Below are 26,940 nucleotides of genomic sequence, written 5' to 3'. Positions count from 1 at the left end.
GACGTCCCAGCCCACCAGCAGATATCTGTGAGGAGATGGCACCTACATGAGCCAGAGGCTGGCAGCACTCTGTGCTGTGAGGGACCTTGCCAAGTTCCCCCCATCCAGCACTGCTCTGCTTTGGGGGCTTACTGACACGTATAAACCCAGTGTCCTTGCTGCTAGGTGGAGGTGTGCTTTGAATTTTTACCTGCACAGGCTGAAAAGCGAGGGGTGTGACAATAGTGAATCCTTGGAGCATATTTAGTTACTCTTTGTGCATTCACAATATTTCACTAACTGTGCACTTAAAATTTTTAAGAATATAGATAGAAATGAACACATAAATAAGGGATAATGAAGCCTTTTTCCTTTGCGTCCATTCTTTTCTTTCCATATCAAGAGATGGCAGTATGTTATTCCATCCAAGTTACTAAAGACTTACATCCTTCTCTGATTTAGCAGGGAAACCAAGTTCCTTCAGAGTCTTAGAGAGAATGTTCAGTCCTAGGCAAGTAGGAAGTCTGGCATTTTGGTGGTCTTGGAGTTGCAAAGGTATGTCAACACATACCCATACTACCTTGATCAGTAAAGGAAGGAGATCCTAAATTTTGTCAAAAAAAAAAAAAGGTTTAAAAATTTTAGAGGTTTCTGATACAAACAAATGCAAAAGAATACTTCTGATGGTGTTGGGTTTTGAATGATTCTCTATCTAGAACATATGACAGTTTTATATATAATTTTTGCAAAAAACAGCAAGAGTAAAGCAAAATAAAAATGTATAGGAAGAAAGCTAGAATTGAGCCCAAAGAAAGGCAGTCAGTTAGGAGAAAAATCTGTTTTACCTGAAAGTTTATACTCAAACAAATTTAACATACTCTTCGAAAACTAATTATGTTTACCATTCGGTCTGGGTGCCTCACATATGACAGACCACAAAATGAGAAACAGACTTCCTTCTAGTGTTTGTGCATTGAGTGTTAGACCTTGAACCAGAGCAATTGTAGACTTCATTGACCTCTATATCACTGTTACAATTCTGAAGCCCTTGAATTCATATTACAATACATTTAAATTACTTTAAGCAAAAGCTGCCAATGGCAACTTGTATATAGTTCATAATCACCATGGTTTTTATATTTTCTTATATTCTGTTTTTGCTGCCTTTTTTTTTCCAAATCATCTTCATGATGAGTTTTCACAGGGTCACTGTATGGTGCCTTCAGACTTTTGTATAGTAATTTAATTTCTGTGTTTGTCTTATTTTATGAATTACTATCTTTCAGCACCCCCAGATTCAAAAGGAGTCACACTACATCAAGTACTTGTGCTGTGATGATAAAGCAACCCTGCATCAGTGGGTAACAGGAATAAGAATTGCCAAGGTGAGATTAAAAGTAAATTTACTTTAATATGTTTTCTGTAAAATCAGGTCTTCCTCAGGTTACTGACTGTCATCACCTCAACTGGAAATGCTGTGACAAGAATGGACATTCATGCTAATTTTACCATAGAAACAAAGATCAGAAGTGCACGATGAGGATGGATTTGCTGAATGTCCCTGCACCTTAGCTATCAGTGTCTTTTTCTTATTAACACAGGAGTTCAGTAGCTATAAAACTCATATACTCATAAAACTTACTGCACAGTTATCTGGCTCAATAATAATATGCTGTGGCTAAAAATGTGCAAGCTCTGGTCAGTCCAGTGGGGACATTTTTCAGACAGTCCTACCCAAATTGTCTGTCTCACTCTGTTCAAAAAGATCCTAATTGACAGCCCATTTTTCTTTGTACAAGACATTGAGGGAGATGGATTTATACACAGCCTTGGTATTGGCTGTATTTTCCCATACAGACCCACTCATCTGTTAGTTTGGGCTTTTTCCTGACAGTTTTGCTGCAGGGTGACATATAACAAAGGTGTGGGGTGAACATCAAATTAATGTTGTGTCTTACACTGACAGAGCTGTTTGCTCTAGAGCCTGGAATTCAGTGTCTCAAGTCTCCAGTTTGAAAATGTAATACCTGGAAAACAACTGGAAAAAGATACTTACTGAGAACAGTTGATTTTAAAGCCAAGGACTGTGTTTGGTCATGGGGATTCATGTTTTATTGTGCTGTTACAGAGATGCTTTTCACCTGGCCCTGCATGGAAAAGGGCACACTACTTGTATAAAGATACTTTTTAACAAAACTAGGTAGGAAGAAACAGGGTTAGAAAAGTTGTCCAAGAGCAAAAAAAATGTTTGGCCTATATCAAGCTCATATTATGGTTTTGATTGTTTTGCAGTATGGAAAGACTCTCTATGACAATTACAAATGTGCAGTGAAGAAAGCTGGCTTGTCCTCTCGGTGGGTGAATCAAAAAGTGATGGAACCAGCTACCCCTGCAGGATCCTCATCAGCAGGTACTGATACTGTCACAGCAGTTGAAGTCACATTTATTGTCCCCTTCTACTATGTTGCATAGTCATTGTTCAGAAAAGCCACCCATGGATTCAGCAAGATGTCTTTTTATAGACAGGCCAGTGTAGCTTTGGTCTATGACTAAGCCCAGCAGCAGAGCTCTCACTTTACAGTTAGAACTTGGAGAATACAAAGACAGTTCACTGAAGATCAGTTTAAATCTGCATAACTTAATAAGGTATTTTTCTGTCGGCTTCTGAATCCTTTATCTTCCATCTACATTTTGCAGACTGATGGTCTATGTCTTGAAACTTTCTGTGTGCCCATCTCTACACTGGCTGTGTTGGAGTTTTTCTTCCCATCAGTAAAAGGGATGAGTGGGAGATTCTGAGATTGATCATTATAGAAAAATTATTACAGGGTGAGCCATTCCCTTTCCTAGCCTTTCACTGATTGCCATGGTAGCAATGTGGGTATTAGGGCACAAGAGTAAGAAAGGATTGGGTTATTTTCTAACCTTACTTTTCCAGTAGCTTCATCATACTGCTGTTACTGATCTTACCATGATAGAAATACAACAGTGAATTATACTAGTTGTAACTTGCATGACTAATTTTAGTTTACATGCTTAAGATATGCTTTATTAGGAAGGGTATGCTGGCTAAGTACTTACTGTCTTAAGACAGGCAAAGTCAAAATCACTGTTGGCAGTTAATAATCTGACTTCTCATGTAGACAACTCAAACACCTTTCTAGGGCTTCAGTTCACCTTTTCTGAGTACATGTGAGATAGAGGGTGGTCTTCCTACTATTCCTTGGAGTTAAATCATGTTAGTAAATACATGTCTGGGATGGGGAGATGCAATAACAGACTGTTTTGAGATCAGGGAGGTTCTGGATTGGGGGGAGGGGGGTTGTTTTTAAGGGCTTGTTTTACTTCTCATTATCCTGCTCTGATTTTGTTGGTAATAAATTCGCTTTATATCTCTAAGTTGAGCCTATTTCACCCTTGATGTTTGGTGAGTGATCTCTCCTGGTCCTTATCTGAACCCATGAACCCTTACTTAAATTTTCTCTCCTCTGTCTCTCTGTTCTCTGCTGCAGAGAGGAGTGAGTGAGCAGGTTTTGTGGCTGCCTGGCATCCAGCCAGTGTCAACCCTCAACAAGAGGAAGTTTGGGTTGACTCAGTTGACTAAGGGTGGGTGGGACAGTTGTGGAACATTTGTGTTCAGGTGCTGACAGCAGTAGAGAGGGTGGCTGGCCAGGGGGGCTCCATGCTGGTGCTGCCATCTGTCCTGGATATGGACAGGACTGAGGCCTTATAAAGGCTGTATATACATCTGTGTGACTTCAGCTCCTTAATAGAATCTAGGAACATTGCATGTGTTCAACAGAATATACTGCTAATTTTAACTAATGGATTGCATTAAATGGTTAAGTAGCCTGGAAAGATTTTAGTCATGTATACTGTCTCTATGGAAATATCTCTGAAGGATCATTAGTGTTCTAATTGAGGCAAGTCACTGTGGTTCTGGGTATCTTCCAGTTTTCTGGAAGATACCCAGTATATATTCAGCTATGTATGACTATATTCAGCTATATAGTCATAGCTGCCCTATATAAAACCTGGGGCCTGACTATGCTACTAGAACTGCCTGACTGTGAGCAGTGGTTGGTTTGTGCTTTGGAAATGGAACAGAGCATGTTCACTTCTTTTCAGATGGCTCTATAGCCATTTGTATGGCCTGACTTCAGTATAGGCTAAAATCTGCTATAGAAAACTACAGTCCTGTGTGAACTGAGCAGGGGCTGTACTCTGTTAACTTCAGTGGCAGCCAAGGAAGGCAGGTGAAACTTCTGTTCTCACATATCATCTAGCCACTATTCCCTGGACACACTGCTGTAGTCAGCATTTGTATATTCACATATACCCCAACTTGTGTAGTCTGTGGCTCTAAAGTGTCCCAGGTGCATCTCAGTCAAAATACGTTATTTCCTTCTCTGCCTTACTGTGTGCCTTTGGACACTAAAAAAATCAGTGTATGTAGTGGTCCTGCACAATATCATGATGTTTGAAAGATAGAAGATGTTGCTTTATTCAGATGTTCCTTATCACTACAAGGATAAATATTTTGCATTTAGGTATCTATATTTTTAATTATTTGGACTACCTTTTTTTTTTTTTTTCTTAAAACAAATGCTAATTCACCATAAAATTTTGAAGAAATTGACTTGTAAAGAATACTATAACATTTAAATTAAAAATAAACCTTAAGAATAGAATGCATGGGCTCGCATACTATATTGTCTGGGAGTCCATTAGCTGTCTGGCAGGAGATGATGTATCAAGTGTTGCTATCAAGTCTTGCATAGTTAATGAAAGCCATTAACAGAAGAAGTAACAGATTACCATTTCCCAGCCTTCTGTTATATCATTTTTGCCAAGTAGAACACCATACCTTGCACTAGATAGAGTGGATCTCTCTCTGCTCTCCTTCATTTAGTTAAATCTCAGTATGACTGAGGGCAGCAACATCTTTGAGCAGCGTGAAGACCAAACTCCTGCTCTGCTGTGAACAGCAGACAAAAGGAGGCGAGACAGTAACTTGCTCCACTTGAGGGAGCAGAACCCCTCTGGGCACAGAACCCAGGGGTTTACCTCTCCTTCCATTGAGGAAGGAGAGCCACAAGGTTGGTTTTATCTCTTTGTTGACTTCCATGTTAATTCTTCAACACCACAAAATTGTAGCTTGAATGATCCAAATGGTACTTTGGATTAAATACACTGAACAACATGCAGGCACAGGCATAAAACCTAAGGACGTCAGACCACCTTCTGTCATCCCTTGAAGCCTAAATAGCTGTAGTAAATTAGGCACACTGCAGAGTTAGTCTTGCTTCTCTGCCAGTCATGTGATTTGCAGGCATGGCAATAAAGATAATTTATCCTATTTCTTATCATATTCATGGAACCTCTTTGCTAATCAATAAAGTACACGTTAAGATTAAAGCCATTGTTGTGCTTAATCTACACTGTAGACAGCTAAGGGTTCACTAACATCTGAGAAGTACATGAGTGGAACTTTACTGGATCTCAGAACTGTAAATTATAATAGAGCTAAGGCAGTCATTAAGGTTTACAAATGTATTTCTCTAGGCACCAAACACTGTCTACTACTTTGACACATACAGCTTTTAAAAATGCTACACTAAACTGGAGAGTATTTAATCCTCATCAGACTACACAGGGGCCAAGGATTTTTTATAATTAAACTTATAAATTTGTCATTTGGTCTCACATTCACTTAATCAATTTGACAGTACTGGGTTATTTATGCATACCCCTTACACAAGCAGAATTGGTGGGCAGGTGTTTTAAAGAGCTTTAACTTAGCCAGCTTCCAGATCCGCACTAATCTGAGAACACAGTGAAGTTCACAGTTCTTTTTGATTCCAAATGGGGCAGATGTTTCAGAGCTGGGGAGATGTTTTAGCTTGTTTACTAAAGAAAGTGGATCAGCCCCTCTGTAGGATTTCAGACCTTCCACTCCCATGACTGATTGATATGAAACTATGGTGCTTTTAGTCTTTAGCCTAAATTAAATTTAAAAAAAAAAAAGGGGGGCAATAAAAACTGGGAACATATAGTAATACTACAGCACACTGCAAACTTCAAACTGCTATTATGAAAGACAGGTATTTTAATGCAAGGTACTTACAGATTTTAATGTAAGCTACTTTATTTTCCTTAACTGAATATGAAAAGTCACAAAATGAGCTTGAAGTAGAAAACAGATTTTTTACTAAGTTATGTATAAATACCCTGTAACAAGTGTTTCCTTGTGGAAGTTGTAAAGAAATTTTTACAGTCTTTTTTCTTAGTTGGGTATTCCCTGATTTGGTTAATATCACAAAAACATAACACTGTCTTCCCTCTGGCTCCTCTCCTTGTCACAGGTACTGTTCAGTCAAACGGACAGATTCCCCAAATGGTTCGTCGTTCCAGTGCAGAATTTCCAGACACTCAGAAGAAAGTGGATACATCCGAAGTACAGGTGAGTAGTTACTACAGTTAAATGTCATCTGAGAATGAGTTCTTCAAGTTTGTTTCCCTTCACCCACTGTCTTCCCCCTCAAAGTGCCAGTGAGAAGGATTTGGCTCCTGGGAAAAGTGGCTGCCCCTCCTCATGCTTTGCACAGTGCAAACAGTGTGTGTGCTGTGCAGAGCCAGGAGCCTCTGATGGGAGGTGAAGGCACAGCTGCCCACTGCTTCTGTTCTTCAGAACAAGCAGCCCTGAGTTCATGTAGCAGGAATAGGAATGTGCCTGCTGGGAAAGTCTCCAAGTGTCTGTGCTGCCAGGACCTTGGTGCTGTGTTCTGTGTCTGCCAAAAAAAAAGTCTTTCCTTAGAAACACAAGGCATACAGCAGTGTTTTCAGTAGGGTACACTGCACAGCTGAAGATGAGTGTGTAAGAAAGGAGAAACTGTGAAGAACTAAGGGAAAACATTACATGTTTTCCTTAGGCTCTAAATGCATTTCTTGGTTAAGCTCCAAATTTTGTGTACTTGCACCATATCTGGCTGTAAAAATATCATAGGGAAACAGTATGAGAACCTCAAGAACGTCATAGAGGAAAAAAAGCATGCATTTGTTTGCAGTTCATTATTCAGTCTCTCCATCATGCATGAAGTGCACAGGACAAATGAAATTAAATTCCTAGGATTTTTTTGTCACCAGCATTACATGTTCTACGCTTCTTGTTTCTGTCTTTGAGTTCCTCCTGTTTCTCTTTTCTGAACCTCACTTCCTCTGGAGCAGATCACATTCTCAGAACTCAGCCAGAGGTTCCCTACTCCTGTGTCTGATTTACTTCCATGTTTGTAGGCAAGGAGTGAGAATTATACATGTTATAATTAGCTCATGTCAGAATTAGTGCTGCTGACTACAGGGATGCAGAGCACTTTTCTCTAGAAGCAGCAAACAAACAGGAGGAACTAGAGATCTGTGTGCAGCCACTGGGCTTCGATCTCATTGCAATTGCAGACATGGTGGGATAGCTCCCGTGGCTGGAATGTTGTCAGGAAGGGTCACGTGCTGTTTAGGAGAGACAGACCAGGAAGGTGCAGTGGTGGAGCTGCCCTCGATGTGAGGCAACACTTGGAGTGTACCAAGCTCTGCCTTGGTGAGGATAAAAGGGCAGACTAGTAAGGGTGACACCATTGTGGGTGCTTGCTACAGGCCACCTGATCAGAAGGAAGAAGTGGATGAGGCCTTCTACAGGCAGCTGGAAGCAGCCCCACAGTCACAGGCCCTGGTTCTTGGGGGGCTTTAACTACCCTGACATCTGGAGAAGCAAAACAGTGAAGCACAAACAGGAGGTTCCTGGAAAGCACTGATGACAGCTTCCTGTCACAGGTAGTGGAGGATCCCACAAGGAATGCTGTGCTCCCCGACCTTATACTAACAAACAGGGAAGGCCTTGTTGGACATGGGAAGGTTGGGGCAGCCTTGGCTGCAGAGACCATGAGATTGTAGAGTTTAATATTGAAGGGAGAGGAAGCAAGACAGAGAGCAAGATTTCAACCAGGGACTCCAGGAGAACTAACTTTAGCATCTTTAAGGATCTTCTTGGAAGAATCCCATGGGAGAAAGCCCTGAAGGGGAGTCCAAGAGAGGTGGTTGATATTGAAGGATCATTTTCTCCAGGCTCAAGGACAATGCAACCCAAAGATACGTCCTTGATGTTAGTCTTACTAACTGCAATTATTTGAAATTTTAGAAGTACTCATCTTCTGATGACAACATTCAAAGAAGTACTATGACTGGCAACAGGGAGGTTTCCACTGTTAAACCTCTGTAGGCAGCTCTGGGAAGAAAATAAAATACTATTTTCACATTTCAGGCAAAATGTACTCTACTTCATTTCCCTGTCTACTACACTCTCCCCATGTATTTTCACATCTTTTTATGTTCTTAGGCAGTGGCATTAGTTTACACATTCACTGACTGTGTCTGTCCTTTTTTTTTTCTGCTTATTAAAGGCTGAAACAAATAATCCCAGTGCACCTGGCCTGGCACAGCCATTGCTGAGGCCACAGAACATCCGGAGTAAGAGGACCTCACTGCAGCCTCCTCCTCCACCTGAAAGGCGTTCATCCGCTATTTCTGCTTCACCAGTTCTACCCTCCAAAGTGAAACGAGACAGTGGCATTTTCCTAACAGATCCAGAGAGCTTTCCAGCACCACCACCTACATTGCAGATTGATTTTCCTCCACCACCACCACCATCCGATTTCTGTGAACCACCTCCTGATTTTGTGCCTCCACCACCACCAGTCTCCAGCAGCAGTAATGGAGATGTGCCATTACCCCCTCCACTGGTCTCCAGTAAGCCACCACCACTTCCAACAAAGAAACCTGTGCCACTTCCTCCAAAGAGGCTGGCAAACACAGGACAAGATGAAGAGCCACAGTCAGCAGGGCCACCTCTGATTGCAGGGGGAGGCAAGCAAGCAGATTTCATGTCTGACCTAATGAAAGCTCTTGAGAAAAAAAGGGGCAACAGCTCCTGAAGTCTGGGAGTGGGTAGACTTTAAGACGTAGCTGGTTTTGTGTTGCATCACAAAAGGTCACGCTGGATCAGGCTTCTCCAGGAGGAATTCTCCTTCAGAGTTCCTCTTGAGGGGTCTCAAGAAGGTGGGGCACCCTTTGTCCCCCACTTTTTCCCTGTAACCTGCTCTTTCCCCCTGCATCTCACCATCCCCTGCTCTTAACTCCCATTCCAGCACCAGGCCAAGGTAAGAATTAGCTGGAGAGTCTTGCTTCCCTCCAGAAGGAAAGCCAGGGGTGGTGGAGCAGCACTCTGGAGCCAGCCATTTCAGAAAGTGAAATGCATCTGCTGTGGCTGCCTTTTTAATAGAATTGGAGTTGAAGGAGAAATACAATGTCCTCACGCAAATTTTGAGAATTGGGAAGGAAGATCCCTTTTCACAGAATTGCCTTTAAAAGTTCTTTATCAGAAAACTCCCAGCTATGGGGCATTTTCTTCCAATAAAAAGATGCTTTAAAAATTTTTCTTCAATAGTCTGCTTTAAAAATGAAAAGCTCATCTAGATTATTGTGAGATGCAAGTCAGGGCCACGACCAGTCACTCCAAATGTTATACACTCCTGTTTCTATATGCAACTCAGTCATACCTGTCAGCATTCACAGCTGCTGCTTTGAAATCTCATTTACTTGGTTACCTTAGACAAAGAAAAAAATTAATTTTGAAATCATGTATGCTTCCATGGTAAGCAGGGTTTTTTTTCTGTTGGTTAACATTTATCTACAAACTGTACCTAGAAATGATCTGTCTTGTGAAAGGCTTTGTAATTACCTTGTACCTGACAGGAATGTTTCCTCCTACATGTTTTTTTCATTTGTTCTCCCCATTTAATTCTCCGTTGTTCATTTAGGAAGCATTCATTGTTAGTTCTTTAATAAAAATAGCTTCTATTTTGTATCTGTACAAAGTGTCACAGTTAATGAACAGGCATTTTACTGGCAATTGGAACTTCAAATATTTTAAAGAATTTTTGCCTATACGTTCTAGACTTAGTTTTTATTTATTCTGGTCTTTGCCTCTTCTCATGCACACTTGACCTTTTAAGGTATCTTCAGCAATGTATTTCTGTATTTTGAATTATTAAAAAGCATAAAAAGAAAGAAGTGTGGGATCTAAATAAATAAATAAATAAGTAAATACAGGGGGTGAGCATGCTGTGTTTGACAAAATGGATTCCTAGATCCAGAAGTGGTGGTGGAGGCAGGAGAATGACAAGCTGGTGGCAGTGCCACAGACTGTGTTTTGGGTCATCTCTAGTCTTATTTGTGGCTTAAGGTTGGTTTGTCAGTACTCACATACCTGCATAACAAGCTTAGCAGAAATAAGAAAGCTTGTAACCATGTCTTCATACAGAACCTTTACCCTTGAAATTACTTCCTTTTAAAATATTTTATTTATTTTATTTTATTTTATGCTGAAAACAATGTTTGAAACCACATGCATTTCTTCCTGAAATGATTTTGCTTTAAACACTGTGTTAAGCTGACACAGAGAGTCCATCCAGCTGTTAATGGTATTTGAGCTCCCTTGTTTTCAGCTGAACTGAGCAAAAAGCTCTCACCAAGAGAACTATGCCCACCACTAACAAAAGTGTCACGTGGAAGTCTTGAACTGACATGCTGGGACATTCAAAAGGTATCTCAGCACCTTCAAACTGCCAAACTGAGAAATGCTCTCAAGACCAGTGCAAGGCTCACACATTTAGTAGAAGCCTCAGTTCACAGTGCAGGGTTAAAAATACAAAAATACCAATTAGGTAAAAGTAAGAGGGTTAATACTAGGAGTTAAAAAAAAAAAAAAGAGGAAAGGATTACTGTTTGCCAGTCTCTCTCCATATATAACTGAAGTAAGCATTATGCAGATTCATTGAAGAGCTTGGTGTCATCTTCTGACAAGGTATTAGGAGTGCACTTTTTTTACATACTTAGGTGACAACAGCTGTCTGCTAGTCAACTATTTTTAAATCAAATGAGTTTTATGAAATACACACCCAGCATCAAAATACAGCAGAATATGTCCTTAGAAAAATGTTGCACAATAAGGTCACAAAGCAGTGAGACTTTTATGTGGCTTTTCTGGCATTCACTCTTCTCAACAGAACTCTCAGCCTCCCACCCTATTTCCTCCCTTCTCTTTTGTTACAACACAATAAAATTAATTTTATACATTTTACATCTGCAGTCAATCATAATTCATGCACTTAATCTTACACAAAAGAAGTTGAACTTTCTTCAAAGCAAAAAAAAAAAGCCGACAGAAAATGCCAGAAATCAAGTAAAATGCTATGATTAGACCTCTATCAACTATTTTGTGTATGTACGTGGTTACATTGAATTTCTAAAATGTAAGATTTAAACTCCATTCAAAGAACAAAGCTGCCTCCTATTGACACACGATTATCTGGCTTGATCATGTACCAAAATACACTGCAAAATACAAAAAAGATGTTCCAATGCTGTAATTCAGAGTGTATAAAAAGAAAATCCTTCCACCTCTACCTAACTTACTACCATATAAATGGTCTGTACATCACTAGAGCTTACAGTATTTTAGTCTGCAAAGATCTCAAATTGCAGCATGTTCTTTTTAACCTTTCTCCGTTCCTGAAATGGAAGCAGTCTCAGCAGCTGTCATCTCCTTTGGGCTCTTGAATGACTGATATGGAAGAAGGATCTACTTCAAGCAATCACTTTTCCATCAGTCCTTAGGATTGGAAAGGTTAGAGTTACGTGGAAAAGCCCCTACATGGGGGATCAGCACTGCTGCCCTTTTGTAACTGTCCTCTAATAGAGAAGGAGGATGAGAGTACAAATACCGGTTTGATTACCAGCCTCAGTATTGTTATTCCCCATCTGCTCCAGGATCACTGTTGTTTATGTAACATGAAAGATGAAGCAGCTTCAGAACTGCAAGTGGAAGCCAGAGATTTTCAGGGAACAGACCATGAAACATGGTATGAATGTTTACATTGTCATAATAAACCCCAATGATTAAGATCAAGAAGCGGAAAGGGAGGTGGTACAAAATGCTGAGCACAATGTGGGCTCATTTCTCAACTTCTACAAAACAGTTAACAGGTAGTTTTGGGATAACCATATGCTTTAAGTTTTTCATACACTATTTGTTGGCACTTTGAGAGTGAAAAAGTAGAAACATAAATGAATTGTGGCAAAGCTGCCAGACAGAACTATTGTTGATTGACAGTCTCACAATAACTGGGAAACGTGTATTCTGTTTGAGGGAAACAGAACCCAAGAGATTCAGTACCACTAAGTCTTCAGAATTCTCATGCTCTTGCAGAACAGGCTCAGGCACTTTGCTCCCCTTTAACAGTCAGTACTGACTGTTATGAAATGAGAATAGTTATTAAAGCCAGATGATGTAAACTCATGGTAAAACTAGGGGAAAGAAAATGGAGATTGGCCTTCATATAAACCAAGAAGACATGACCAAGTCCATGAACAAACTACTGGAAAGAAGAAATAGCTGACCTACTCTCTGCAGCCAGAGGAGTAGTGATACCAATTTTCAGGGCTTGCTTCATTCTTTCAGGTATTTTTTAAGAATCTGGAAAAAGTGTCACAGGGTGCACAGGGAGCAGAACATGCCACTGTTTGTAAAACAGCTCCTTATTTGAGCTGTTCTGGTTTCACCTTGTGATGCTGGAGGCTTTCTTTACCTGTAACATATGAATGAAGCAGAGGCCCACTTGCCACTAGAAGGATTTAACATGTATAAAACACTTTGAAGAAAAAAGCAGTATAGAAATGCTTTGTATTTATGCAGTTATTCCATGAGGTAAAGATGTACGGGCAGCCATGTTTGTCCCACACACAACAGAAACTTCCCAGATGTTTGGTTAAACATAAATTGGAGTTCTTGCCTTTGACCTAATTGGGAAGTGGGGCCCAAGCTGCCGTGCTGCTGCATTTACCCTGCAGACACAAATATGTTCTTCACATCATCACTTATTTGAGTGTGACCCCCTCCTCCGCAAGTGGCAATGCTGATGTTCCCACACTTCCTCACAACACCATTTTGCTTGGAATTGTCCCAGAAGAGACATCAATGCCAGGGTTCCAGTAGGCCAGAACACAGCCCAGAGCTGAGGGGCTTCCACAGGCCCCCAGCAGCCCACACCTCTGGCTGGAGGTGGTTCCAGCTCTGACACTGATCCCAGTGATGGCAGGAGGGCACTCGCTGCCTGCACAAGGAATGCTAACCCAGGCTGGACTTGCATACGTCTGACGCTCACACTTCAGACTGGATTTTCAGAAAACTGTATTTAAATACCTGTATTGTGCCCCCCATTATGATACTACTATTTACAGTTCAACAACTGCCTTTATATTTCAACAGCTGTATGTCTGAGGGGAAACTGTCCTGAATAGTTGTGTTAATTATAGTTAAGAAGGTATTCAAATATTCTTTTAGTCTCTGAAAGATTTGTAATAATACACATTTTTTTCCACATTTTGGGAAATAGATTTGTGAAATTTTAATTATACCACTTAATAGCCTCAGTTTCGTAATCACTGGCACTCAAAAAATTTGGAGATCCTAGAACAATCCATTTTGGTTTTGGGAACAGACAAGGTAAGATCAAGAAGTAACAAAGCCCTCAAATAAGAGATTTTTTTCCCTTAAATTTTCTAGCATAATGTTAGACCTGATTGCTGATGTATTAATTTTGGCTTAATTAGACACTTAAAGTTTTGTGGAACTAGAGTATCAAAAAAGAACAAGTAACAAGACCCAGGACTCAAAGACTAGTCTTTCTTACTCAGATGACTTCTATATAACAGCTTCAGTAGAACTTTAAATACTTTCCCTGCAAGATTTCTGTTAGTCCCTTACAGCACTGGGTGGCTGGATACAAAAGTGTACTGACCTGACTACATACGTAGTGAGATGCTTCCAAGACAGTCCATTTCCAGGTCCAAACAGTGAATTCTTCATATCTATGCACCAATAATCTTTCTGCTACTATCAGATACTTTCAAAGAGCAATGGTCCAGGCTTGATAGGCACCTGACACCAGCCAAGATACAAAAACTTATACTGGAGTAAGTCATTCCCAAGACAGACATCTTTGCTAATTATTTCACTGAATTTCCTTTAAATCTCTTGTCAGTTGATTGAGACAAAACATAATCAGGATGAGAAAAGGTGTCAAGGTCTAAGATGATCCTCTGTGCCAGGTCTGCAAGATTTAAGAACCTTTATGTCTGCAGAATACAACTGTATTTGAGCAGTGTGTAAGAGCAAGAGAAAAATTCATCAAAATACTGCATTATTAAAACTAGCTTAGATGGATTTTAAATTGATCAGTCACTAAAAGCTATTAAGACCCACCTGATCAGCCATGAATTTTGAGAGTTTAAGTGTGACAATTTGGCAGAACTTAAATACTGGGACTCAAAGTAACGTGCAGCTGAATGTGAAGGGCAGAGTCATCAATGCCAATATAATTTGCTGATGCAATAATACACAGTGATGCATTTCTTTAATCTTAAGACTTCATAAATTGGTCAGGAACAGTAGCAGATTACAGTCCACAAAGTCTAAGGGAGAGAAGTTCCTGTGGCTTGATGCATTAGCCCTATTTGAAGGCTTGAGCTTTGACCTTGATCATTCTTGCTGCTTGTTCAAATTTCCCTCAGGACGAACAGCTGACTTTCAGGTGCTTGGCCCAAGCTGGGGGGTGCAGGGAGTACCCTGCTCTCTCTGCAGCCTCCTGCCTCTGAAAGGGGTGTTGTAAAACCTGCTCTAGGAGCTGAACCTGGAAGCAATTAAAAATGGTTAAGTTTTTATACAAAATGTTTTCTGGTAAACAAGGAAAGTTGTTGCCTTATGCACCCTCCTGGCTCCAGAAACTATCACATGAATTCCTTACTATTATTATTACTACTGTTACTATAGCTGCTACTATTTATGTTATAATTAATGCTATTAATAATTTTGTTAATATTTTAAATAACAATTGGTGTTATATGGTACAATGTTGGTCAAAATGTAGTACAGTTCAAAGTGTAAATGTAAAAATTGTTTCACTGGCTATTATGCCAATAATTATTAAATCTGTCAAGAAAAAAAGATAATTTTACCTCTGAGAAATCATTCAAATTAGCTTTTTGCACTGCTGATTCCGCCATCCAATTCCTAAGTATGTATCTAGGATTAACAGCTGAAACCAAGAGTAAATCATGTTAAATTTAGTCAGACATATTCAACAAAAGGAAAACAGTCATTGAAACAAGTCACTGAAATCTTCAAGAAGATTTAAATTTGCAGATCAAGAAAAAAATGCATAAGAAGGAAAAGGAATTAATCAATCTACTTAATTCTATGAGTTGCTAAAAGGGTTTTTTAAACTTGCACTATCAGTAGTGCCGAAGTGCCAAACAGAAATTAGAGTAGCACAGAACATGACATTGATAACGAAGGATTTCCTGTTAGGAACACCAGCAGGCTTTTCAAGTGTGATGAGTTCACCATGGCCTAGGTTCCTGCTACATTGATGGAAAACGTATTTCAATGTTGTCAATACCTTCCTGGAGATCATAAAAAGGAATATTGTATTACTTAATTTAAAAAGTAATTACTAAGATATCCATTAAAGTATATGTACTTAGATATTCCTAAACAAAAGTTTAGCCATAAAAGCCTTTAATGTTACATTTCAGGTGTATTTTTTAGAAACTATTTTTTCAACTTTCCTTTTAATCTCCTGGCTGGAGGCAGGCAGAGTTCCTCAGTTTTTTCCACAGCTGTCTGTCGTATCCTTCTGGAAACCCTCCTGTCAACTGCACTGCTTCCCTGCCTTGTTTCAGGATGTTTGTGTCTAATGAGCAGTAGAGAGATTGTAGGGACATTAAAAATGAAACTGCTGAATTAGTAAACCAGGGTATATCCTACAGCAGAGCCACTAACAACTTCTAAAAGGAGTTCTGTCAAACTGTATACCAAGGAAAATTCTTATAAGCACACATGGCGTTAATTACCAATTTTTTTGCAGATGATGTCAACAAAATTCTTATTTTTGTTTTGCAATTTAAAAGCTAGAATTTTACCTGAGAAAGTTTTCCCTTTAACTAATGATCAAAATAATCTTACCGAACAATTGTAACACTTCAAGCCTGCTTTTATGTCTTAATTTGACACTGGTGTGTATATTTTCCCCAATTCAGTAGGCATTTACTACATTGAGAGATTAGTTAGTGATACCAAAGGCACTTCACCCAGGCACTTGAAACCAAAAGTCTGTGATTTATGGACATACACAAACTTCATCTCCTTCTCTTTCCACTGAAGTCCCCAGTATGTTCATCATTTTATAAGAATAAACATTAGTTTTATATATGAATAAATGTTAGTTTTATATATTTCTTTTTAAAAATCCATGGAGCTTTATAAAATATTCTTATAAATATCCATACAGTGTATTTGAAAGAGGGTATTGGAGAAAGCAGAAAATCAAAATTACCATCTCAAACTTCCCTCTACTCAATTCCTCTAATCAATTAGTTATTACTTTATTTTATTTACAAATAATATATTAGGAGGGGCCACAGACATTCTTCTTTTTCACATCCCCACTGTCCAGTACGTACTTACACATATTAAAAAAGCCAATGAATACAACCATCTATTGGAAATCCTGATAACCTCTACACAGGCATAACAATAACCTGCCCTGTTAAAAAAACAGTTTTACCACTTGGCAAAACAATTTGCTCTGCCCAAGAATTTGATTTAATCCAGTAAATGGGTTATCAATAGTAAAGTGTAATAACTATTTAAAAAAAAATTTAAAAGTGAAAAAGTTAACATATGACTCATTCAAAAAATGGTAATTCACATTAGAGCTGTGAGTCATTTTAGCAGGAGAATATTTGTCCCAGAAATAAATTCTTAACAATTGCAAACTGACAGGTTTCACAGTGGTATTAAAAATATCAGTATTTAACACAAGTGACAAGATAATTATGAAAGATTAATAAAAGCCAGGTAAGAAAAGGACAAAGCAAAAGAACTTTTTTGCCCTTTTAAGCATGATCTGGTCTACTTTTTTTACATGCTTCTTTTGTAAAGAAATACAATTATAGACTTGGATTGTCAAAACTTTTTGATCAACTCCAGAAGAGCTAAGTTTAGGCAGTGCAAGATAAAGCACTACTAAGAACTGAAAACTAAATAAAGGGAGAAAAAAAAATAAAAATAATGAATAAGTGATCAACTTCAATGATTCAAGATAATGTACTTTGAGAAGTGAGATATTTTATGACACTTACTAACAATTAGGGAAGGGTGATGAATAATGAGGTGTTAATGCCAATATATTCAAGGTCAGTCAAAGACAGCAATACACAATTTAGTGGAACTTCTGAACCCACATGAGAATCTGAGGAGCCAGGACAGTTTTGTCTTTTAACATGAAATTCTGGGTAAAAATGCAGAGTTAACTGAATTGAGCCAGACTTCTGCTGGAAGTTGTACTGACAAGGACAGCTGTTACAAGCAAATGCTTAAACAAACAAACAAATAAACTAACAACCCAAACAATTTTAAAGAGACCACAGGGGCATCTAAACAATCTATTTAAATGCATGGATGTAAAAATGTAAAAAAGAACAACAAAATTCCCAAAAACTTCTGCAAGAAATTTCAGTCACACTGGAATATGGAGCAGCTAGCAAAAATCCAACAGGATTTGCTGATTTTAAATAAAACAATAACAAATGAACATCAGTAGCCTATTATAAATTTTTGCAGCTCTGCAGTATGAATAGAGAGTGATGGTTGATTATATGGAAGAAAACTAACTGAACCATGAATCTTTGCAAATCAAGTTTTGACTGCTACCAAAACGAAGACCATTAGCACAACTGTGATTTTGGAGGCAAAACCTTTTCCAGGTTTCATTTGTCTCCTGTACTATAAGATCCTCTGAGGTGCATGCGGAAAAAACACGATGATGGTTTGCAGAAGAGCATCCACAAACTAGGATCCTTTCTGATTTGGAATAAAACCTCAGAATGTCATGATTTTCTCTAAAAGCAGATTCAAAAGATACAGAAAAATAAGAAGTGTGTTTACACAGTTTTCTGCATTCAATTTTAGCTGAGGAAAACAGGGGAGCTTGAAAACTCAAAATAATAATTGAGCAAAGGGCCTCAGAAACTTACAGTTAAGCTTCTTAACCCTATCAAAAAACAATAAAAGAAATCTTTCTTCTTGGTAGCACTTTTCATATTAACTTTCTAAAAATGCAAATAGAATTTTAAGAAGTGTTCTTTAAAATGGATAGAACTTTTGTTAGAAAATGGGGATGCAAACCTGAAACCATAAATTGTGCCCTCTGTAGTTTTACTATCTCATTACTGGAAGCCAGTGTCAGCTCCTGCCATGTAACTAGCAAATCGATTGGAGCTTTAGAAGAAAGTGGCCAATCAATATCTAACAAAAGAGTGCCACCATTTCCATCCTGCTTTGCAGGAAGCACCCTGCAAAGCAGTGTGACAGTGAAACCTCTTGAGCAGAGTTTGATCAGATCCTGCAGTTCCTTCATTCCCTTTTGCTCATTGATTTTCAGTTGCTCATTGTCTTTTATAGGCAAATTTCACGAATTTACCACAGCTTAGTGCAGATCAGAAATATCCCCCTCTGAACAATTCTTGGAATTTCATATCCACTGTTTCTGCTGTGATACCTAACTGCAGTACCTTTGCCATTTTGCATTTAGAATAACTTGGAGAATAAAGCACCTTCCTTTGCCTTCTACGACTAGATCGTCCTTTCACACAGTTTTTTCTCTGGGTGACAGAAAGAAAAAGTGTGTCCCTATCAGAAATCTGAATTCTTTTTAGCATGCAGAAAGGACAGAGACAGATAGAACAAACGTATAGTGTTACAAGATTTTGCAGCAATCTTATTCATTATAATATGAGTTTCATTGTTGTAATATGAATATCATTGTAATGAGAGTGTCTCCTCTTCAGAAAAATAGTATACTTCAGTGCTACCCAAAACCAAAAAACCTAACACTAAAGAAACATATGTAAATAGATATTTGCCATCTGCAAGCATATAATTCCTTTGGATTGTTTTACTCACTTGTCATTCTTGTTCTTCTTTTGGTGTCTGAATCACCCTTGTTACTATACATGAAAAACAAACCAAAAGAAGAAAAACAGAAAACACTTTAGCTAGTGAGGGTTATGCTGATTTATTTTTAGAAATAAGATATTTGACTTTCGTTAAAATCATTAAGTGTTCTGCATTTGTGTTCAGTGGAAGCCAGTGTGAATCTCTAAGAATGATTAGACTTGGAAAGAACTGCACACTTTTTTGTAGATTTTGTGTCTGGTATTCATTTTTTTCCCCTAAAAATTGTATTTACTGAATAAAATTTCCAAGTACCTGATATGTATTTCTTTTCATTACTATTAGCCATGAATACCATATATAACTAAGAAAAAATGTTAGATTCTTTATTGATTTAACACAAAAGAATCTCATGTGTTCCTATCTATGCAACATCGTGGTTTCCAAACACAATCTGTGTACTTGCAACTGTTCAACTTCCATCCCCTGTCACCATAAAGCAATGTTATTACACAGTAAATATATATATATAAACAGTAATTAAACACTATTCATTCCTATGTACTTGCAAAGCCTGTTTGTGATTCTTGGACTGAATCTGTAGGACTTGTATTTTAAGAAAAATTGTTAACCAAAGAAATCTGATCAGGTGCTCAGTGAAGGACAAAGAAAACAGATGACTCCTTCCATGTCATTTTTATGTACCTGTGTGTCAAAACAGAACTACAACAGTAATTACTGTTGAATCCAGCACAATCTAGAACCATTAACACAAAAAAAATGCATATGAAACCATGTTTGGGTCAGTTTATCAGACCCACTAAAGACAATGCAAAATCACTGCAGATTAAAGTTGCCTGCTTCTGGCAAATACACACTTTAAACTGCAATCAGACTTACCTGTTTAATCTCAGGAGGTACATAGTAACCCATTCTGAAAATAATTTGTGTTTACCCAGATCCTGGAGAGCCCAGAACTCCTAAAGAGAAAGAAACAGTTAATGGCAGGTAATCAGAACTCTTTTCCTGTTAAGCAAAAACCAAAGCAAGCAACAAATACTGTGTTTTAACCCCAGCTGGCAACTAAGCCTCACATAACCATTTGCTCATGCTCCCCCCTCACTGGGAGTTTAAAGTAAGGTTAAAAGTAAGAAAATGTGTGGGGTGAGATAAGAACAGTTTAATAATTGAAATGATTTAATAATAACAATAATAATAATAATAATAATAGCAATGAAAAGGAAAATATCAAAAGGAGTGAGAAATAAAGCCCAAGAGAAACAAGTGATACAAATGAAAAAACAATTGCTCACCAACCAATGCCCAGGCAGTTCCAAGCAGGGTCCCCCAACCAGCTCTCCCCTAGTTTATTTGCTGAGCATGACACCAAGTGGTGTGGGATACCCCTTTGGGCAGTTTGGGTCAGCTGTCCTGGCTCTGTCCCCTCCCAGCCTCCTTGCTGGCAGGGCACCCCAAGAAGCTGAAAAGTCCTTGACTTAGTGTAAGCCCTGCTCAGCAACAGCTAAACCATCAGTGTGCTATCAGCATTATTCTCAATCTAAATCCAAAACACAGCACTGTACCAGCTCCTAGGAAGAAAATTAACTCTATCCCATCTGGAACCAGGAGAATGAACAATAAAAGGATTTAAAAGGCAAACATACAATGACCCTTCAAGGAATTTTCTCCCTAAATGTTCTACTAGTATCTTTTCCTCTGTATTCAAATTATTTATTTTTCTTAGCATGATACATCCATATTAATCCATCTCTGTTATGACAAATTTTACCTAAACACCTCTAGCACTTTACCCCTCTTTTTCCTTGGCTTATTGTCTAACTTATTTCATTTTTTAAGCAACATTACTACAGGTTTTGCTCTTCTGAGACTTGTACATGGGTCAGATCTATTTGTAGAGATTTTTTTTTCAACAAAAACAGTACAATAAGCAAAATATGTTGATAAAGAAAAGGTGGAGAAAAAGGGAAACAAATACAGGGATAGGGGAAGACTGAGAAGAATAGAGACAGTAGGAGAGGAGACAGAACTTGGAAAAGGCAGCAAGAAATCAGAGCTTGGGGTTACTGTCTCCAGTGATGGACAGCAAACACAAACCAGGCTTCCCTGGCTGATTACACTGAGCTAACAGCTGCTTCATATTCCTTAGCTGAAAGCAGCCAAAGCTCACAGACAAAAAATGAACTTCAGAGAAAGAGCAGATTAGAATGAAATGGACATAGATAAAAGGAGGTAAACAGCACATATTCAAGAAAAAGATGTAAGGGAAATTAAAAGCAGGAAGTTTTGATCCTATCTGTGGGTTTTGGGGTTATTTTAAGGAGTAAGAGTAAAAAATATATGCAAACTGTATTTGATCATAAAAATAAGCACAGAAATGACTAAGAGCTGGGAAGCAGGCAGGTGGATAACAGGCAAGTGTGAGAATCAAGCATTTGTTCGAAGATGTGCTGAGTTAGGCTGCTTTAAGAGGAATTTCAGAATGTTTCCAGTGAACACTAAATATAAGGACCCCTGCAGTATTCCCAAAGGATTCTGGCATTTTTAGGTCAATTTTAGTATGCAGCTGAAAAAATCTTAAGTGATGTACAAATCAATATGAAAACTTACTCGTAAAAGTATTGGTGTGTAAATAAACAGAGGTGAAATTACTTTAAAATTGAAATTCTTTAAAACAATTACAACTTTTTACCAGCATAAAATTGTACTTGCTTTTCCACATCAGTTTTGGAACCCAGAATTTATGGGCTAAACAATTTCATTGCATGGAAAAAAAGATCAGGTTGCTACCAAGTGAAGACTGGAAATTACCCTCAGTGTAGGAACAGGGTCACTACTACACCATAATCGCTGGTTCCTCAGCCAGCACCTTCAAAGATGGGGAGATGGAGTTGCCATAAATGGAAAAATCCCTTGGATTCTATGACAAAAATACCTTCTCTTACAAACATACCCATCCTGTTATCAACCCCCTGTGCAAATGATTAATTCCAAAGCTACAACTCCTGGGTTTTTTGTTGCTTACCTCTAGAGTATCTCAACTTTTAAACCCTTAATGGCTTCAAGTTCACAGAAAAGGTCAGGATGGACCTCTTACTTAACAGATGAAAACAAGGAAAACCAGAAAATTTGGTCAAAACCACTATAATTGGAAAAAGAACCATCAACTCCTCATTTTCATTCTGTGTTTTACATAGCCACCCTGCTGCCTAAAACAACCTCCTAAGTCCACCTGCTCTGTTTTAAATTGGTTTCAAAGACAAACAGACATAAATCAGACGTTTGGGGAAGGCAGTTGTCCTGGGTTTTAGTGTATTCCATTACCATCCTCATGAGCTGTTGAAGTCAGGTGGGGCAGTGTTTCCTTGCCTCCTCCCCCCAGACTATCTTGCTGTTAATGGCCCATCATTGTCCTGTCACATGACTCAGAGATAACTCCCTCCGGACCATCTTCTGTTAATGAGCCCATCAACACTTGGCCTCATGACTCATTACCCCATTGTTGAGATGCTCCACCCAGAGGGAGGAACCAAGCATCCCGTCGTGGATATAATCTGAGATTCTGAACACCACAGACAACCTTCCCACTGGATTTCCAAAGGACAGGAGCTACACAGCCACCACTGGACCTTCTGAGGAGGAGCAGACCCTTCTTTTTCTACGGGATCGCCACTTTGGGAGGACTGCAGCCACCATTCTACCAGACTGCCAACACCACCCTGACTAACAGGGTGCCAGGTTTTATCCTCACTCTGTCAGTTTAACCCAGTGTTATCCACTTTTATTGTTTTTTTCTTTCCCCCTCCTTTTATTTCCCTATTAAATTGTTATTCTGACTTGGTGTCTCCCACTAGTTTGTTTTCAAACTAGTAGAGCAGTGAAGTTTCCCAGGCAAAATGAACAATATTCATTACATGGAAAAGGCACTGTATTAAAGAATAAAAGAAAAAAAAAATCATTTTGCTCTTGCAAAAAGGCTATTTTCTTTCCAGATCAGGTTGCTTGTCAGAAGCAGATCACAAGCTTCCTTTTCAGAATTTCCCCTTTGCTTCTTTATCCAATTATGACTTGCCTAGCATCTTACTCCAGTTCAAATATTTCAGCTATATTTCCACTTTTAAAGATTGCACTATATTCAGGTAAAAAAAATTAAATGCTCTCATGTCTTTTAAATATGGTTATACTTGGTCCTGAAGAGTAAGTTTAGGCTGAGATAGCAGCAACACAGGATGGGATACCAGGCTGAGCAGGACACAATAGCAAATGTATTCTTACACTTTAAGTTACATTTCAAACCAATCTCATGCTCGAGGAAGGGCAGAGGCCACTCTGGGCAAAGAGTTCTAGCAGGAGTTTATGATGAGATGGGATCTCACATATCATTAGATACTGAGACAAGCAAATAGGCTTGAGAGCAGAGGTTTCGGCCACCTAGTAAACCCATGGCAGGAATAGTTTGGTTGAGCTGAGGTTGAAATTTTCCTCATGAACCCTGTTCAACTTCACTTGTTGGACAAAAGGTATTCTTAAACAAAACAACAGGAAAAAAAAGGGAGGGGTAAGAAAGTTTTTTGTACCAGACCCACCTTATATGTGAAGAAAATCACATTCCCACTTGTGTATGAATATTTATGACTACTCATATTGGACCTGTAACAAAGGCTGAAAATCTGACTTCAGCATTCTTCATTAATGCATCTTTCATTAGCACTTTCCATTAACATATCCATCAATACCAGATACAGGCTTAACAAGGGGTGGTAGCCTGATACAGGTGTATTAGTCTCTCTGTCCCCTAATAATGACACAGTAACATATTTCCCAGATGAACAGTGGCTTGAGATAGCCTCTACTGTATCAGGGTTATGTTCAACTTGATTTACTTTTTTTATATTAAGTATTCCTAAGACTGGGTGCCTGTATTTATACCTCAGGAATACTGAGCTCCTTTAACTGGTCAGCAGTAATTTCACTCAGCTCTCGGAATGTCATTGTAAAATCAGCCTTTGTATCTTCCATGATCTAGTGAATAAAGATACTTCCATAAGTATTTTTCAAGTGGGGTATCAGTTCAGATGTTTGCCAACAAAATTAATAAAGTAAACTCACTTTTAAAAGGAAAGCAATCAAAAAGTTATCATTCTCATTCTCCCCAAGAAGACCCAATTTTGTTTTGAATAGTTCTGTGAAACTGAAAATAGTAACAAAGTAAGGAGATTGTGAACATTATATATATTTTTTAGTATTGTGATTAGAAAGGTTAAGTTCTGAAAGTGCATACCGGCTGTAATAGTGCTCACCATAGCCCTCCAAAATCTGGGAAGCTCTGAAAAACAAAAGAAATGTCAAGTTCTAAGAAACTAAAATGCTGCTGTGGGTATAGTACTGCTGTACACTAAATAACAACCTTCTGCCTGCTATCTCAGAAACACTGATATTCTGAATCATGTGGGATCTGTTCTTCCTATAAAAATTTTTACAAGAGGCTATTGAAATGCCACTTTGTTACTTCAGGAGGATGTACAGTCTTCATAAGTGTCTTACAGAACAAGCTAGACAAACTTAGAACAGAAAACTACAGGCAAAGGTCCTGCCTTAGTGAAAGGAGAATGGATCACACAGTATCTAATACCTCCCTGTGGTCCTATTTTACTATTATTTATGACCAAGAAAAACTTTTCTCCCCACCTTCCAATCTTATTCTGGCCAATAATTAATCCACAATCAATTTCCAGTTAAAAAAAAAAAAATTAAAGCTAATCCCTTTCTTTCCTAGGCCTATGGTGATTACAGGGTCTCCCATCTCACTAGTTCTTTTAAGCATTAAGATATTTGAAGGACTACTTACAGCTGCTTTTGCCTGGGATCCAATAAAGGTTTTAGAGCTTGTAACAGCTTGCTCAGATTAAACAGCCCAACACTTGCCTGATTTCCTATTTTATACTTCCTTTCATCATCGGATGTGTTTGGAACAAAATCTGTTTCAAACAAAACATTACTTTTCCATAACAGAGTAATTACAATATACTATCAATGTTAAAAGTTGAAGAACATTCATCTTTACACTTACACAACAAACTTATAAAATACCTAAAGCTACTAAGTATTTAAAATCAGATCAGAAGGATGCTTATTTAAAGTGAATTGACTCAAGATCTATTATTTGCAAATCTAAGGAATACATCCTTCACAGACAATGTGTGTCACAAGTGACATTTTCCTATCTAAAGATACAAAATAAATTCAGATGTTTAAATAGAAAAAGACCATTTTTTCATCAAAAACACTTTCCGAATTGAAACCAGTATTTTTACTACATATAGTGCTACTATTCAGAACATATGTTAAGCAAACAAATGACCAACTAAATTCAGGATGTAAGGATTTCTGGAAAAGTTATACATCTAATATACATGTATTTAATAGGCCACCTAAGCAAGATTTGTTTCAGTTGTACAAGCAAGCTTTGTATTCACATAAAAATTAGGCCTAATGTGTTCCAGTATGCAAATCCATTATCTGGGAGATAACAAATACCTGTCATACAAGTTACAAGTATCCAGAAGTAAAATGTATGCCTATCTGCAGCAGCAGTCTCTGAGGGGATCAGTGGGAACCCCTCACTCAGATCACATGCAGATAAGATGATCAATGCCCTAGTCCTCAGAGGACACTGACAGCAAATGGGGCATTAAGGAGGAAACTCCTAACTCATCTGTCAGATCTGGTGAGTGGTTCAACTCTGAATTTCGAATCTAACACCTCTCATCTGGCTCTAGGGTGCACTGTCTGGCTGGGATAGAGTCAGTTCTCTTCACAGCAGCCTGTCCACCGTGCGTTGGACTTGTGACTAAAACAGTGCTGATAACACAGCAATGTTTTACACATTGCTCAGCAGGGCTGGCACAGCATCAAGGCTTTCTCCATTCTCACTCTGCTACCCCAGAAAATGAGACTGGGGTGGGCAAGAGGCTAGGAGGGGATGCAGCTGGGACAGCTGAACCCAGCTGACCAAAGGGATATTCCACATTTAAAACAATAAAAACCGGGGGTAGTTTTTCCATGGCAGCTGTTACTTGGGGACTGACTCTGCATCAGTCTGGTGGTGAGATATGGTGAGTGATTGTCTTTGCATCACTTGCTGGTCACCCCTGCCCTTTTCTCCCCCTTGACTTATTCACATGTCTTTATCTTGACCCATAAGCTTTTTCTTAGCCTTACTTTTCCAATCCTCTCTCTCAAGGGTGAGTGAACAAGTGGCTTGTGGGTCATTAATTGCCAGCGGGGGTCAACCCACCCTACAGAGAAAGATCTAAAAGCCAAAAAAGCCCCATTTTGTTCAATACAATGAAACAATATGACATTTACTCTCATGAGTTTTCCTTAATTTGAGGCTGCAGGCATGAAAACACACAGCAAGATAACCACTGATGATTCTGAAGTTTATTCAGTTGCAAGCTATAAACAATATTCTAGTAATACACATTTATGTATATACTGAATGTGTATCTATCAATCCCAGACTGATTGAGTTGAGACTTTCAAATAAAGGTTGCCATGACTGTGTAGGGTTGATTTCTTTTCTTCCAATATATAATCAGCTGCTGCCACTATAAAGCTAAAGCTTGATGCATGTGAAGTTACTGTATTCCACTTCTGCTTTTGGCTGATTCCAGCAATACACAATTTTTTGTTTTCTAGGCTTCTGTTGTAGCATCTATTGAATTGGTGGTGTTCAAGTGGAAACAGTCTCATGGAAATGGGTTTAATAGTAATATTTCATTAACAAGACTTTTAGCCCTTGAATGCAACCTATATAG

General features: G+C 38.6%; 2 protein-coding genes across 2 annotated transcripts in view; one reads left to right on the top strand and one right to left on the bottom strand.

Annotated features, from left to right (window-relative positions):
* The window catches only part of APBB1IP (amyloid beta precursor protein binding family B member 1 interacting protein), a 65,120-nt gene extending 54,862 nt beyond the window's left edge, over positions 1-10,258 (top strand). The window contains exons 11-14 of the mRNA XM_082302577.1: positions 1,266-1,364; positions 2,272-2,389; positions 6,345-6,442; positions 8,430-10,258. Coding sequence (XP_082158703.1) covers positions 1,266-1,364; positions 2,272-2,389; positions 6,345-6,442; positions 8,430-8,960 — 846 coding nt within the window. The 3' untranslated portion in view covers positions 8,961-10,258. The remainder of the gene's footprint in view (positions 1-1,265; positions 1,365-2,271; positions 2,390-6,344; positions 6,443-8,429) is intronic.
* A 121-nt stretch (positions 10,259-10,379) lies between these two features.
* The window catches only part of LOC309586060 (protein adenylyltransferase SelO-like), a gene marked incomplete at its 5' end in the record, with an annotated part of 26,976 nt that continues 10,415 nt past the window's right edge, over positions 10,380-26,940 (bottom strand). Inside the window, 8 exons of the mRNA XM_082302596.1 lie at positions 10,380-14,777; positions 15,103-15,182; positions 19,112-19,155; positions 20,003-20,082; positions 24,050-24,142; positions 24,230-24,311; positions 24,402-24,446; positions 24,969-25,098. Of these exons, the coding sequence (XP_082158722.1) occupies positions 14,655-14,777; positions 15,103-15,182; positions 19,112-19,155; positions 20,003-20,082; positions 24,050-24,142; positions 24,230-24,311; positions 24,402-24,446; positions 24,969-25,098 (677 nt within the window). The 3' untranslated portion in view covers positions 10,380-14,654. The remainder of the gene's footprint in view (positions 14,778-15,102; positions 15,183-19,111; positions 19,156-20,002; positions 20,083-24,049; positions 24,143-24,229; positions 24,312-24,401; positions 24,447-24,968; positions 25,099-26,940) is intronic.

Source organism: Coloeus monedula (assembly GCF_965178545.1).
Source record: "Coloeus monedula genome assembly, chromosome: 1".
NCBI lineage: Eukaryota > Metazoa > Chordata > Aves > Passeriformes > Corvidae > Coloeus > Coloeus monedula.
This window is presented reverse-complemented; position numbering and strand designations above follow the sequence as displayed.